The sequence below is a fragment of the Natrix helvetica genome, assembly GCF_964273705.1.
Source record: "Natrix helvetica genome assembly, chromosome: 8".
In the NCBI taxonomy this organism is placed as follows: domain Eukaryota; kingdom Metazoa; phylum Chordata; class Lepidosauria; order Squamata; family Natricidae; genus Natrix; species Natrix helvetica.
In genome coordinates this window covers 12,084,634-12,098,029 of record NC_138559.1, presented here as the reverse complement: position 1 = coordinate 12,098,029, position 13,396 = coordinate 12,084,634, and the positions used below count along the sequence as shown (strand labels likewise).

The following is a 13,396-nucleotide window of genomic DNA, read 5'->3' as shown; positions in this document are numbered from 1 at the left end:
TTTTACCTTTATGCATATCTTAGGATTGTCTCTTTGCACTGAGAACAGTTATAACATCCTATTGAAAAAGCTTTCACTTTCAGAGTTGCAAACAGACACACTAATAATTGTTGGAGCCTTTTATGCAGCAATGGAAGAGTAGCTAAAGACTCACGACTTCTGAAGGCCACCTTTTGTCAGACTCTTTCAAAGCTGCTTAATGAAAACCTGGGAGAACACTTGCTATTCAAGAGAGAAATCTCTTCCATGCCCACATGTCTTCAATGCCTCCTCATCTCCTGGGTAGTATATGAGTGCTTCTTACTGTGGGAGGAAGCCAAAGTAGGGCATTCTATTATGGGCACAAATAAGAGTCTGGAGAAGGATGTTACCAGAACAAAAGAACATTATGTTGCAACTTGAGCATCATCCGCAAGCAAAATAAATAAATAAATAAAGGCTTTGTTTTAATAGGCTGTGAGTGAATGGCCTGGATCTAGATGACCGTGATGTGATGAAAAAGACATATATGTGACAGATTGCAAAGTCAACAGCACAGAAAATGCTTCCTACAATATCAGGGGATTGGTTTAGGCAGCATGGGATTCTCCTAGCCAGGGGTCCTCAGGAGTTATCCATCATCCAGAATGCTCGACCATGCCGAGGGTATGGAAGCTGGACAGCATCACTCAAGAATTCTGCTTTGGGAGCAACGGAAGTCTCATTTGGTCCGTCCCCCAAGAGCCTCCGAAAGAAAACTCCAACCTGGTCCTACGAGAGGCATGGTTCCACACTCAGCTACATCCCTTCACCAGTTACACTGCCTCGATCCCAAAAGGCATTGGATGTCTCAGCTTGACTCACTGTTACCCTAATTTCTTTTAACTAAAGTTTGCTGTATAAGACACAATTATTTGGATCAGGCAGCAGCAGAAACCATGACTTGCCAAACATAATGGCTGTCAGAGAAGGGTTGGCTATGGAATTATTTAATCGATTGACGTAGTTGTCCATCTTTCAACAGTGACAGTCACTGTTGAAAGAGGGACTTAGTGTAGGACAGTGGTGGTGAACCTATGCCAGAGGTGGCACGCAGGGCCCTCTCTGTGGGCACATGCACCGTCACCTGAGCTCCACCGCGTTTCTCTCTGTGGCGTTTCTCTCTGTTGTTTGCAGGGAAACAGAAGCTTCCCCGCAAATGACAAAACAGAAGTTCTGTTTCGGGTCTCTGCCATGCATGCATGCGCACCTCCCACCAGCCAGCTAGTCTTTGGGTCTCTTCCGCGCAGGCACGGGGGGGGGGAGGGGGCGCAGGCACATTTGCATGCACAAGGTGCCTGTGTGCATGCGCCTGTGCACCTTACAGTTTGGGCATATGCGCACACACATGCACTTTGGGCACTCAGTGCCTAAAAGGTTCACAATCACTGCTGTAGGAGAAGGAGTGGCAGAACCTAGGATGGAGTTTAAAAGAGGGAGCAACCTAGAATCCCTACGTAGCTGCAAGCAGACATTTGAATTACCGTATTTTTCGGTGTATAAGACGCACCAAGATTTTGAAGAGGTAATTTTTTTAAAAAAGTTTTTGCACTCTGCAGACCTCCCAAACCCTCTGCACACCTCATTTTTTGTGAAAAACAGGGCACGCAGAGAGTTTGAGGGGCCTACAAAGTCCTCCTGGGGGCTGGGGGGAGGCAAAAATGAGCAAAAAATGCCTTGTCTCTCACAAAAACAGGCCCATTTTTTGCCAAAAAGGGGCATGCTTAGCCTTCAGGAGGCTTGTAGAGTGCTCCTGAGGGCTGGGGGGGGGGGGAGGGAAGGCAAAAATGAGCAACGAACAGCCCATTTCTTTGCTCATTTTTGCTCTCCCCAGCCCCCAGGAGCACTTTGTAGACCTCCTAAAGGCTATGCACTGCCATTTTTGTGAAGGGGCAGGATTTCGGGAGGCCAAAAATGCTGTATTCAATGTATAAGATGCACCTAGATTTTCACCCTCTTTTTTGGGGGGGGGGGGGGAAGGTGCATCTTAATACTCGGAAAAATATGGTATGTTGACCCTCATCTAACTTCTAGCAAATGCTAACTGTTTAGTTGAGAAGATTCCTGTGCATAGGCATGAGTGGTAATAAATCAGTTTAATTGGACCTTTATGTGTGTGGACCAGGTCTTTCACACCTGACATAACCAACTTAAACTCAACAAAGCAATCAATAGCAAAAACAATAAATATACCTATAGTAGCAGCCAACAACAACAATCAAATAACAGCAATCTTTTCATGGGCTTCATTAATCTTCTAACCCTCAGGCCTGGGAAACAGCCATGTTTAAAGGCTTCCCAGAACACCAGCAAAGTCATAACCAACTGCGTGGGGGGAGGGGAGAGGAGGAAGAGTATGGTAATTCAGACAGCAGGTACTTCAATATGCCCCAAGGGTCATCATTATTTCAGGAAGGATTCAATATTGGCTTTTTCCGATTTCTTCTTTAATCCCCCATCCCCAAGCCCTAGATATACCCTAAGCCAAAATCACAGATTATTTTATTCTGCATTTACATAAAGGATAGGTAGTCCTGTATACTTTTGGTTGCCAACAAAAAACTCACCCACTAACAATGGATTTGCTTAATAACTGCTGCATAAAAAGTCATAAAATCAGGTTGGTCACATGGGTGCCACAACTTAACAACCGTCATCACATATGCCAGAAATTTCAGGTTCCATTAAGGTAATAGTCGAAGACAACCTGCACTTTTTAATATTAAACATAAAGGTTACTAAGTCTCATTCATTTCCAATTGTCAGGTCACATTGGTCTTTCTCTTGGCTTAAAACAAGCAAGCAAGCAAGCAAAGTATGTGATTCTATAATCATGTTGTCACTATTTCCTGTAATTCTACCTATGCAGGTCTAGCCACAATCCAAGTGAATGCAATGGAATTACTATATAAACAGGCACAACTGCATTTGTAATGTGAGGAGAAACTTTTGACCATTTTTTTGTACTCAATCATATCAAATAGGGCAAGTGGCACTTTTATGACTAAATCAATTCAACTTTTGAGCAACTACAAAAAAGGAGAAAATGAAAACCTTACCTCTTGCTCTTGTTGAAATATGACAACTCTACCGCCTTTGTCTCCCGTCGCTAGCAATTCTCCAGAATGATTAAACTCTACTGTAGATATTATGTCAGCTGTACAATAAAGAGCAAAAAGACACAGGTTACGATTTTTTAATGAACATTCAATTCTGGGTATTAGCATTGTGGACTTGGAAGAAGGCGGATGGGAAGAATATTGATGCTTCTGAACTATGGTGTTAGCATTCCTAAGAATACTGCGACAGCCAGGAAAACAAACCAATGGAATCACTGAACAAATCAACCCAGAGATGTCACTCCAGACACAAATCAACAAAGTATTCTACTTCGGACACATCATGCAAAGATCTAGCTCTCTCGAGAAGGTTCTGATGTTGTGAAAGGTGGGAGGAAAGAGAAGAAGACATCCAGCAGGAAGTAGATAGACTCAGTTACAGAAGTCATGTGGATGCACCATTGGAAGATCTGGAAGACCAGATTAATGTTAGGCGCAAGAAATTAGGAACCAGGAATTAGGAAAAGTACTACAAGTTTATTTCATGCTACCTATACACAAGAATCTGAACTACTAATGGTCAAGGCAAAATGATGCCAGATAGATCAACGGACTTCAACCAGGACTGGAATTAAGGACTCTTACAGGGGAATAGACATTCCAAATTTGACACATGCACAGGCTCAGACTACAGGTACCTAATCTGCAGTTAGGAGAGGATCATCATACATTATTGATCTATATCAGTGTTGCCGAACCTTTTCGGGACCAAGTGCCAAAATGCAAGCGAGTGCAAGGAGGAGTGCTGAAAACCGGAAGAGCAGTTCCCTGGCATGCACGTGTGCACTGGGAAGCTGAGCGTCCGGTTTCCAACATGCACATCCATGCTGATCACCTGATCTTCTCATTTCTGGCATGCATGCGTGTGTGAGGACCAGCTGGCCGGTGCGCATGTAAGCACTGGAAAATGGAAGCTCTGCTTCCTGGCATGTACATGAGCATCAGGGAACTGCTCTTTCAGTTTCTGGTGCTCCTGTGCACGAGATAACCAGTTGGCCGGCCCATGTGCATGCCGGAACCCGAAAGAGCAACAGGCGATAGCTGGCGTGCCCAGAGAAATGGTTCTGCGTGCCACTTCTGGCATGCATGCCATAGGTTCGCCATCACGGATCTATATGATGGTTGAGAGTTGACTTGATGGCACATAATCAGTCCAAATAAGCACCATGGCTGAGCAGAGAATGGTAAGGATCTAGGAACGCATGTGCTTGAAACCTGGTTGTTCCTGTTTTTGGTTACGGTCACCTATGCAATTAGACCTGTCAACTAATTAGCATTTCTTTTACATCCCTTCCATGGCAAGATTCCTAAATCTAAAGCAAATCTTGGTTTAGGTATCCTTGTATATAAATGTTCACAACAAGAAGAAGCCCTCATTCTGGCAGAATACGGAAATAAAGATTTCTGCTTTGTGGCGCAAGTCAAAGAGGAATTATTAGGTTGTAGTTAGCACCTGCATAATAATAACAATAACAATAATAACAACAACCAGTCCCAGACTGTGAATCAAATTGAAGATTAAAGCAATAATAATGATGATGATGATGTACTTGGTTGATACCTAGGACGCTGGCAGCAACCCGTATCAACCATTAACACCAGTCACTGGTATTTGTAATGCATTTTTGAATGTTCAGTTGGCTGAGTTTCATGTTTAATGCATAAAGTAAATAATAATAATAATAATAATAATAATAATAATAATAATAATAATAATAATAATAATAATAATAATAATAATAATAATAATAATAGAACAAAAGTCTACTGAAGGCCCAAGACGAAACAAGAATACAGAAAAGATGTGATAAAATCAAGAATGGAGAGTTGGCAGAACAAAGCCTTACATGGTCAATTTCTGGAAAAAATAAAAGATAAAGTGGACAGTGAAAAAACTTGGTTATGGTTAACAATAGGTACATTGAAGAAAGAAACAGAGTCACTACTCCTGGCTGCGCAAGAACAAGCTATCCGAACAAATGCCATTAAGGCCAAAATCGAAAAATCCTCTGATGATGCCAAATGTAGACTTTGCAAAGAGGCTGATGAAACTATTGACCACATACTCAGCTGTAAAAAAATCGTGCAGACTGATTATAAATTGCGGCACAATTCAGTAGCACAAATGATCCACTGGAATTTGTGCAAAAATTATAATATTAAAACAACAACAAACTGGTGGGAACATAAGCCTGAAAAAGTCACCGAAAATCAGATGGTCAAGATCCTATGGGATTTTCGTATACAAACGGACAAAATACTAGCGCATAACACACCAGACATCACACTGGTTGAGAAAAATAAGGTTACAATCATAGACATCGCAATACCAGGTGATAGCAGGGTCGACGAGAAGGAACATGAAAAAATCGCGAAATACCAGGACTTAAAAATTGAAATTCAACGATTATGGCACAAACCAGCAGTGGTAATTCCAGTGGTAATCGGCACACTGGGTGCTATTCCAAAAGCACTGGAATTACATTTAAAACAGTTAAAACTTGACAAAATCACCATCAGTCAAATGCAAAAAGCTGCACTGCTTGGATCTGCACGTATATTACGAAAATACTTTACGATGTCCTAGGCCCCTGGGTGGGGCCTGACTAGTAATCAATGCCAAATCCAGCAAAACAACTGGCTGCTGTGATACAATCATATAATAATAATAATAATAATAATAATAATAATAATAATAATAATAATAATAATAATAATAATAATAATAATAATAAATTGTATAATAATTATTAATAATCATATAATAATTCAAGTTCACTATAATCCTGGTTACTATCCATAGGTATGACCAACATTTTACGCACTGACATTCATCCAGCACAGTCAATTGAACATGGTGGCTTCGTTCTTCCCCTTTCTTAAACCACATTTATTTAAGCGCGGTTTGCAAATAAATTGCTTTTCACAAAACATGCTAAGTCAAAACCGATCAGTGGTTTATGGCTTAGTGTCAAGGAGCCTAACTATCTCTTCCAAGTAACAATTTTAAAAAGGGAAGCTGGCAAGGAAAAAAGCTCTAGCCTCCTCTTTATAGCCAAGAATCCTACTGAAATTTTTACAAAAATCTTTATTTGGAAGGATGTCAGCAGAAAAAGGACAAAGCAAGAGTGGGAGCTAGGCAGGGCGATAGTCTAGCAAGCACTGCATTGCAATGGAGCTGCGTTCACACACAGGCAGGTCTTCTCATTCTTTATTGTGAAGGGTCTTTGAAATGTCTTCTCAGTGGACATTTCGAAGACCATTCACAATAAAGCCTCTAAATCAGGGTGGCTAAAAATGGATGTTTTTTTTTAAAAAGCAGATTTTTTAAAAATTTAAATCAGATTTTTTTACCAAATTTATTTTAATAAAATGCTTTTGGAGTACAAAGCTATCCAAAATTGGTTTTCTATTTAAGATGCATACATAATTTAGTTTATTCAGCATGAAATGGAGCTTAGCTATGTAGCGTGAGGCTACTTAATCTTGCAATATTGGGACTGTCAGTGAGTCAACAGCAGGTTAGAGGAGGAGCCTCTGTAGGACAGAGATGACAGCTGCTCTTCAAAAAATTATGATTTAAATCAAGCTGATTTATATCAAGCCTTTTCATTAGTGATTTAAATCGACTTGGTCTAAATCAAATCCACCACTGCTCCAAATGACTCATGTGGGGGATGCATGTAAAGGTAAAAAGTAAAAGTTCCCCTCGCGTATATGTGCCAGTCGTTCCCGACTCTAGAGGGTGGTGCTCATCTCCATTTCAAAACCGAAGAGCCAGCGCTGTCCGAAGACGTCTCCGTGGTCATGTGGCCGCCATGACTAAATGCCAAAGGCGCATGGAGCACTGCTCCCTTCCCACCAAAGGTGGTCCCTAGTCTTGCATTTTTTAATGTGCTTTTGAACTGCTGGGTTGGCAGAAGCTGGGCACAAGTAACGACAGCTCACTCCGTTATGCGGCGCTAGGGATTCGAACCGCTGAACCGATACGAATTTAGCTATCCTGACAGTTATTCTGATTTTGTGCCTAATCCTAGTGGAAGACTGATTCTGATGGGCCAGTCTTCCACTAGGCATTCCGTGCAACTGTAAGTCATTTAAAGTTTAAATATTATTACTTTGCCATTTTAGATGTGTTCGCATTTAATATAAGTTTTAGTTTTTACAGTATAATATAGGCTGAACCTATAATCCACTCTATTGTATTCCACCACACGATCTTAGCTATTTCCTGGTATTTATCTTAAGGTTTTAATCTTTTATGATATTGTTTTATCGTAAGCCACACAGAGTTGCAGGACAGCAAGATGGGCACTGAATAAATGTAATAAATAAATAAAGTTATTTTATAAATGAATTCTAACTTCTGGCTTAAACTTGATTTCATCATCTACATCAGTGTTTCTCAAACTTGGCGACTTTAAGTCCTGTGGACTTCAACTCCCAGAATCCCCCAGCCAGCATAGCTGGCTGGGGAATTCTGGGAGTTGAAGTCCACAGGACTTAAAGTCGCCAAGTTTGAGAAACACTGATCTACATCTATGAAGATAAATCATTCATCTGTTCGTTCATTCATAAGAGCACTCTGCTTGTAATGGTCCCTGACCACAATGAACTGAATTGATTGATTGATATTCTGGCAGCTGCTTCCATGCTGCAAACGGCTGATTTTTAAGATTCTACCTCTGCAAACTGTTGTAATGATATAAAGTTCGCTCTCCTTCCCATCCTGTGGGTAGATCCGGGTTTTACAGCTAGCCAGCAATGTACAAATTGTGAGAGTAACCAAGTCCCCAAACACGATTTGATTCCACGTATAGCACCCTTCCACACCCATGCTTACAACTCAAACAGAGCCATGGCTGGGAAATAAACTGAGGAAAAGGGGAAGGAAGCTGCCCTTCCCACTAAACATCATCAGTTGCCATCAAAATACCGACAGGATCTTAAATACTACTTGCATCTCCCAATGACACATCTCAAACTTGCCTCCAGATGTCCTGAGGTACCTGCAGAATTCCCAGCAAAGAATCCCCTAGCTCTGGGATGGCGAAATGTTGTGGCCCAGCCGGTGCCGGTGCCGCTGCCACCAGACTCCGACAGCGAGGTGTCCTCTGAGTCGGCTCAAGAGGAGGTGGGGGACCCTGGACAGGGTTCCGACGCTGAGCAGGGCGCAGAGAGGCTGGTTGGCCACCAGGGGGCGCCTGAGGCATGGAGCAGTGGTGAAAGCCAAAGGAAGGGGGCTCCTGATGTCATGCCTTGGAGCAGTGGAGAGGAGTCACAGGACAGTGAGTCAGACAGCAGTGAGCTATTAGATGCTCGTTACCGACGTGCTACCCGGCGTAAAGAGCAATTGAGCAATTACCGGAGGTAATGGCTCTCAGCTGCTGATCATTAGACTCCTCTCCAGACTATAAAGGGACTGCTTGTGGACACACCCTTTGCAGGAATCAACTGATCATTGGAGTTGGAGAAGCTCAGATCTGTGTCGTACTTTGGCAGGCTGGATTGCTGCTAAAGGTTTTACCTGGATTACTGTCAATCTGTTCCCTGGACCTTGGCTGCTAAGGTGATTATCTGGAGCTTGGTAGCTGGATTGCTGCCAAGGGGTGTCGCTGTAGCTGGATTGCTGCCCAGAGTGCTATCTTGACCTTGGCAGGCTGGATTGCTGCCAAGGTGGAACCTGTATGTCAATAAACATCTTTGAAGAGACTTTGTGTCAGAGTGTCTTGGTATACAAGAGGAGGGGGTCAGAACAGCGAACCTATGGCACGCATGCCACAAGTGGCGCGCGGAGTCATTTCTGAGGGCACAAAAGACATTCGGTCAGCTCCAGCGTGCATGTGCGTGCTGGCCAGCTGATTTTCGCCCTTGATTTTTGGTCAGTTTTTTGCCCTCTGGAGGCTTCAGGGAAGCCTCGTGAAGCCTCTGTAGGGTGAAAAACAGCCGAATGGGCAACCCGGAAGTCCATTCCCAAACTTCCGGTTTGCGTGTTGGGCCATTTTTCATCCTCCAGAGCCTTGAGGGGGGGCAAAAAAAATGGACCTACCAAGCCAACGGAAGTCAGAAAACGGGCCATTTCTGGCCTCCGGAGGGCTCTTGGAGCAGCTGTTTTCACCCTGAAAGCCATACGGGCATGTGCAGGGCAGCGGTGTGTGTGTGTTATGCATGCATGCGAAGGGAGCACAGCATGGGGGCATTAAATTATGAGGGTGGACACACGATAGCATGTGCACGCGCATACTTTTGGCACCCGAGGCGAAAAAAGTTCACCGTCACTGCCGTAGCCTATTCCATGGCCAACTTGAGCTTCAATTTGGAAGTGCGTATTTATTTCTATCTCAAAAGTTTCTTCTCCTGCTTTCAGTAGGACTGACAGCTGAGGAAGTGGCCACAATCGCTGACCTCTCTATAAATCTTAATAATCCAAACTGGTTTTATTGGGGTAGTATTTTTTTTTAAAATCATCCTCGAGTTTTGATATTTGCAAGCTATGTCAGTACATACCTAGTTTATGGTTTGGCATTATTTTTAGTGGAAAAGCGGAGGTGTAATGATATTGAAAACCCTTGTGTGGGAGAGTTTGGTAGGTGCAAATTATGAATTGCTCACTTCCTTATCCTACTTCTTTTTCGAAGCATGTTTTCTTTGGAAGAATCTCAAGAGTTTTTACAATCACACAATGGTTTTAAGGAAAGAAGGGAAAAATCACAAAATAAAACAGTTCAACATGTAGCAAGTGCTCAAACATCGCTTTGGTGACTTCCAATTCAGACTTCAGGAACCAGAGGTACAAAATGGGCACCGTCCTTTTCTATCACACACAGACACATTTCTGTTCTTCACAATCCTGCAGCCAATGAGGAAGAAGGGTATAAAAGAAGCAGAAAACTCAAGCGGTTGCTTATTCCCCAGAATAAAGAGATAGAAGGTCCTAGGCCAGTGATGGCGAACCTGTGGCACGCGGAGCCATTTGTCAGGGCACCCGAGGCACTGCCCTGTCAGCTGGCCATGCGCTCTGGCCAGCTGGGTTCACCCTTTTTTAAAGCCATTTTTCGCCCTCCCCAGGCTCCAGAGGCTTTATAGGAGCCTGGAGAGGGCGAAAAGAGGCCCCCCCCCCGGAGGCTTCATGAGCTCCCCTGAAGCCTCTGGAGCGCAAAAAACTGGCCCTAAGGGCAAACTGAAAGTTCGGGAACTGACTTCCCGTTTGCTCGGAGGTTCGTTTTGACTGTTCCAGACGCCTTCGGACCACTCAAAATGACCCTCCAAGCAAACCGGAAGTGACTTCTGGTTTGCTCAGTGGTTCGTTTTGACTGCTCCGGAGGTTTCAGGGAAGCGTCCTGAAGGTCCCTGAAGCCTTCAGACCGCTCAAAACGACCCTCCGAGCAAACTGGAAGTGACTTCCGGTTTGTTCGGAGGGTCGTTTTGACTGCTCCGGAAGCTTCAGGGAAGCCTCCTGAAGGTCCCTGAAGTCTCCGGAGGGCTTCCGGGGGGGGGGGCAGGGGAGGCTGTTTTCGCCCTCCCCAGGCTCCTATAAAGCCTCTGGAGCCTGGGGAGGGCGAAAAAAAGCATGCAAAAAATGGGGGGTCGCGCCTGTAGTGTGCACATGTGCACTGGGGGATCGCATATTGCATTATGGGTGCGGCATGCCCGCACATGACCCCCCCGCGCTCCCCCCACTTATGGCACACGAGCCAAAAAAGGTTCATCATCACTATCCTAGCCAGTTTATTTGCTGGTGAACAATAATGTGCACAGGAAGAGTGGGAGGAAAGAGCAAAAGCAACTATTTTTTCCCCCCTTTCTCAACACACATTTTGTAAACTTTCAAAGCCAAATTGCCAGAAGGTACAAGATTTCCAGGTCTCAGAACATGACCAGAGTCATAAAGGACCCTATTTATTATCCACAAAGAAGGGAGAAATGAATCTAGAAATAAAATACAGGCCATCACCGACTTACGACTGGTCACCTAGTGGCAATTCAAAGTTGCAACAGACCTCCCCAGGGCTACTTAAGACCCAGATTCCAAAGCCCCCCCCCACTCTCTTAGGGTACACGACCGTGTTCTGGGTGCCTGGTAATGGGTTAGTAACTACAGCCGCTTTCACCATCGCTTAATGGCCGATGCAAAAAAAGGTGGCTGTAAGGACCTGCTTCTCCTCCTTTCTCAAGAAAGTCTAGACTTTTGGAACGTGGTATTTCAAAAGGAACCTTTTGTTGAGAAGATGGGAGAGCAGAGCAGGTGAAGCAGACTCTAAAACAGGGGTCCCCAAACTGGGCGACTTTAAGACTTGTGGACTTCAACTCCCAGAATTCTCAAGCCAGCATGGGTCTGGGTCTAAAACCTCTCCCAAACTGCACAGTTAGAAATAGCGCTCTAGAATCCATCCCTCCAGTTCGAATGTGGATTTCAGCCAATCCACAGGTGTGAAGATGTTTATTGTAACCACCGTGCTGAGAGCCAGACAGGGATCTATCTGTTCCCATGGATCTTCTTCCGCTTTCAACCAGCTGACACAATCCACATGACCCTCCCTCCTTATTCCATTCTCAAAAGGTGAGACTGTTGCAAGGCGCTTAGGCGCCAGGAAAAAGGTTCTAAGATACATCTTATCCCCATGCTCCCCCCTCCCTCCATATGAATGGCGGTATCACGGCAGGGATCTGGCAGTGGTAAAATTTGATCTGTTTATTTGATGGCCCATTTGATGGCCTTTTTCTGGGACTATCTATATATGATTGACATTAAAAGGCTAATATTATTGGATCTCTTTCTAGTTCCAACCTGATAGAAACTACCAAGACTTTCTCCACCCTGCTCCCTGGTCTGGTAGTGCTATCTCCCCCATTCCCTCCCTCCCTTTCTCTCTCTCCTTCCCTCCCCCCCTTCTCTACTTGTGAGCTTCATAGCTTGTAGCAGTGGGACCATACGTCAAAACACAAGTTGCTTCCAAATGACAAAGGGGAGACCCGATTGAAGACACAATCAGAAAGCAAGCACATTCACCCCATTTCATTTCAAATACCTTTAAACGTAAACCACATGGCATCGATTTTCATTTTTTCAACTCCACCTATTTCGAGTGAATATCTTTGAGTTAGGACTGCAAGGATCAAATATCTCCATCACCTTTTTTGCTACTTGCCTGGTTGATCAAATATGGAGGGAGGGGGCTTTTCTAAGCCCCACCTTAATGTTTTCTTGGGCACTCAAATGAAAGCTCTGCTTCCCTCTTTCTCACTGACCCAAATATGTCAGTTTTTCCCCTCTATCACATCAACTGCCCCCACTCAACCCCCAAGAGTGAGGTCTGCAAGCAACAGTATAAGAAGGGGATGCAAACATGAGTTTCACCCTTTGTGGTGTCAAAAAAATAATGTTTCCCTTTTTAAATGGCCAAAGAATGATTGGCAACTCTGTTTTAATCTTTTAGGCTTCTATTTACTTCTCTTAATAAACTGATTTGCAAAAGCATTCGTAAAATAAGTTCAGTTAAACCAGTGGGGCAAACGAAGCCCGAGTAATTGATAAAATAGGGTATGCATATATATGTGTAATGTGTGCATGCGTGTAAGCAAACTTCAGGGCCGGTAGTTGTCATTCCATCTTAATATAGATGCATAATGCCATTAAAGCCAACTTATTGACAGCTGAAGAACGATAGAAGACGACCAAATTGTTTAATTAATTCAAGATGACCTTGAAGACATCAACTGAGCAGTGCAGCAAGCAGGAGCTAGGAGAATACATGCTTTGGAAGGAAGGCCAGAAAGAGAATACAAAGAATATTCTTGGATAATCATGACACACGCATTTATAATTGCAGGACAGCTTAAATAGGAACAGTCCTGTTAGGGATGTAACCCTAGGCTTGGCTTGGCAATGTATATAAACTATTATTACTTTACTGTTACTTTAAATGATTAAGAGATGTAATTGGTTTGTTACCTCAAGCAGCCATAAGAGGGAGCCAGAATGGCTGTTAGCTCTCTGTTTTGTTAGAAGCTGATCGGTGTATACTGAGGTATTGTGGTTTGCTACTGCTATACTTTGTGTGTTAAACTGACTATTTTGATAACTGAATTACTGAACCGTGTATGACCTGGACTGTTAACCGGACTCTGAATACCTCTATATTTCTACATAGTAAACTACTATATTTTTATACTATTCAGTGTCCCTGTATGCTGCTTTGTGCGTGTTCTTCCCTATCACTCTCATTACGCTTCTCTGCATACTCGCTCTCCCAACGGGG

General features: G+C 43.6%; 1 protein-coding gene across 2 annotated transcripts in view; it reads right to left on the bottom strand.

Moving 5' to 3' along the window:
* Positions 1–13,396, bottom strand: part of PPP2R2A (protein phosphatase 2 regulatory subunit Balpha) — a 78,065-nt gene that overhangs the window by 23,333 nt on the left and 41,336 nt on the right. For both annotated transcript variants that reach the window (XM_081960795.1, XM_081960794.1), the window contains exon 3: positions 3,078–3,175. In XM_081960795.1, coding sequence (XP_081816921.1) covers positions 3,078–3,175 — 98 coding nt within the window. The remainder of the gene's footprint in view (positions 1–3,077; positions 3,176–13,396) is intronic.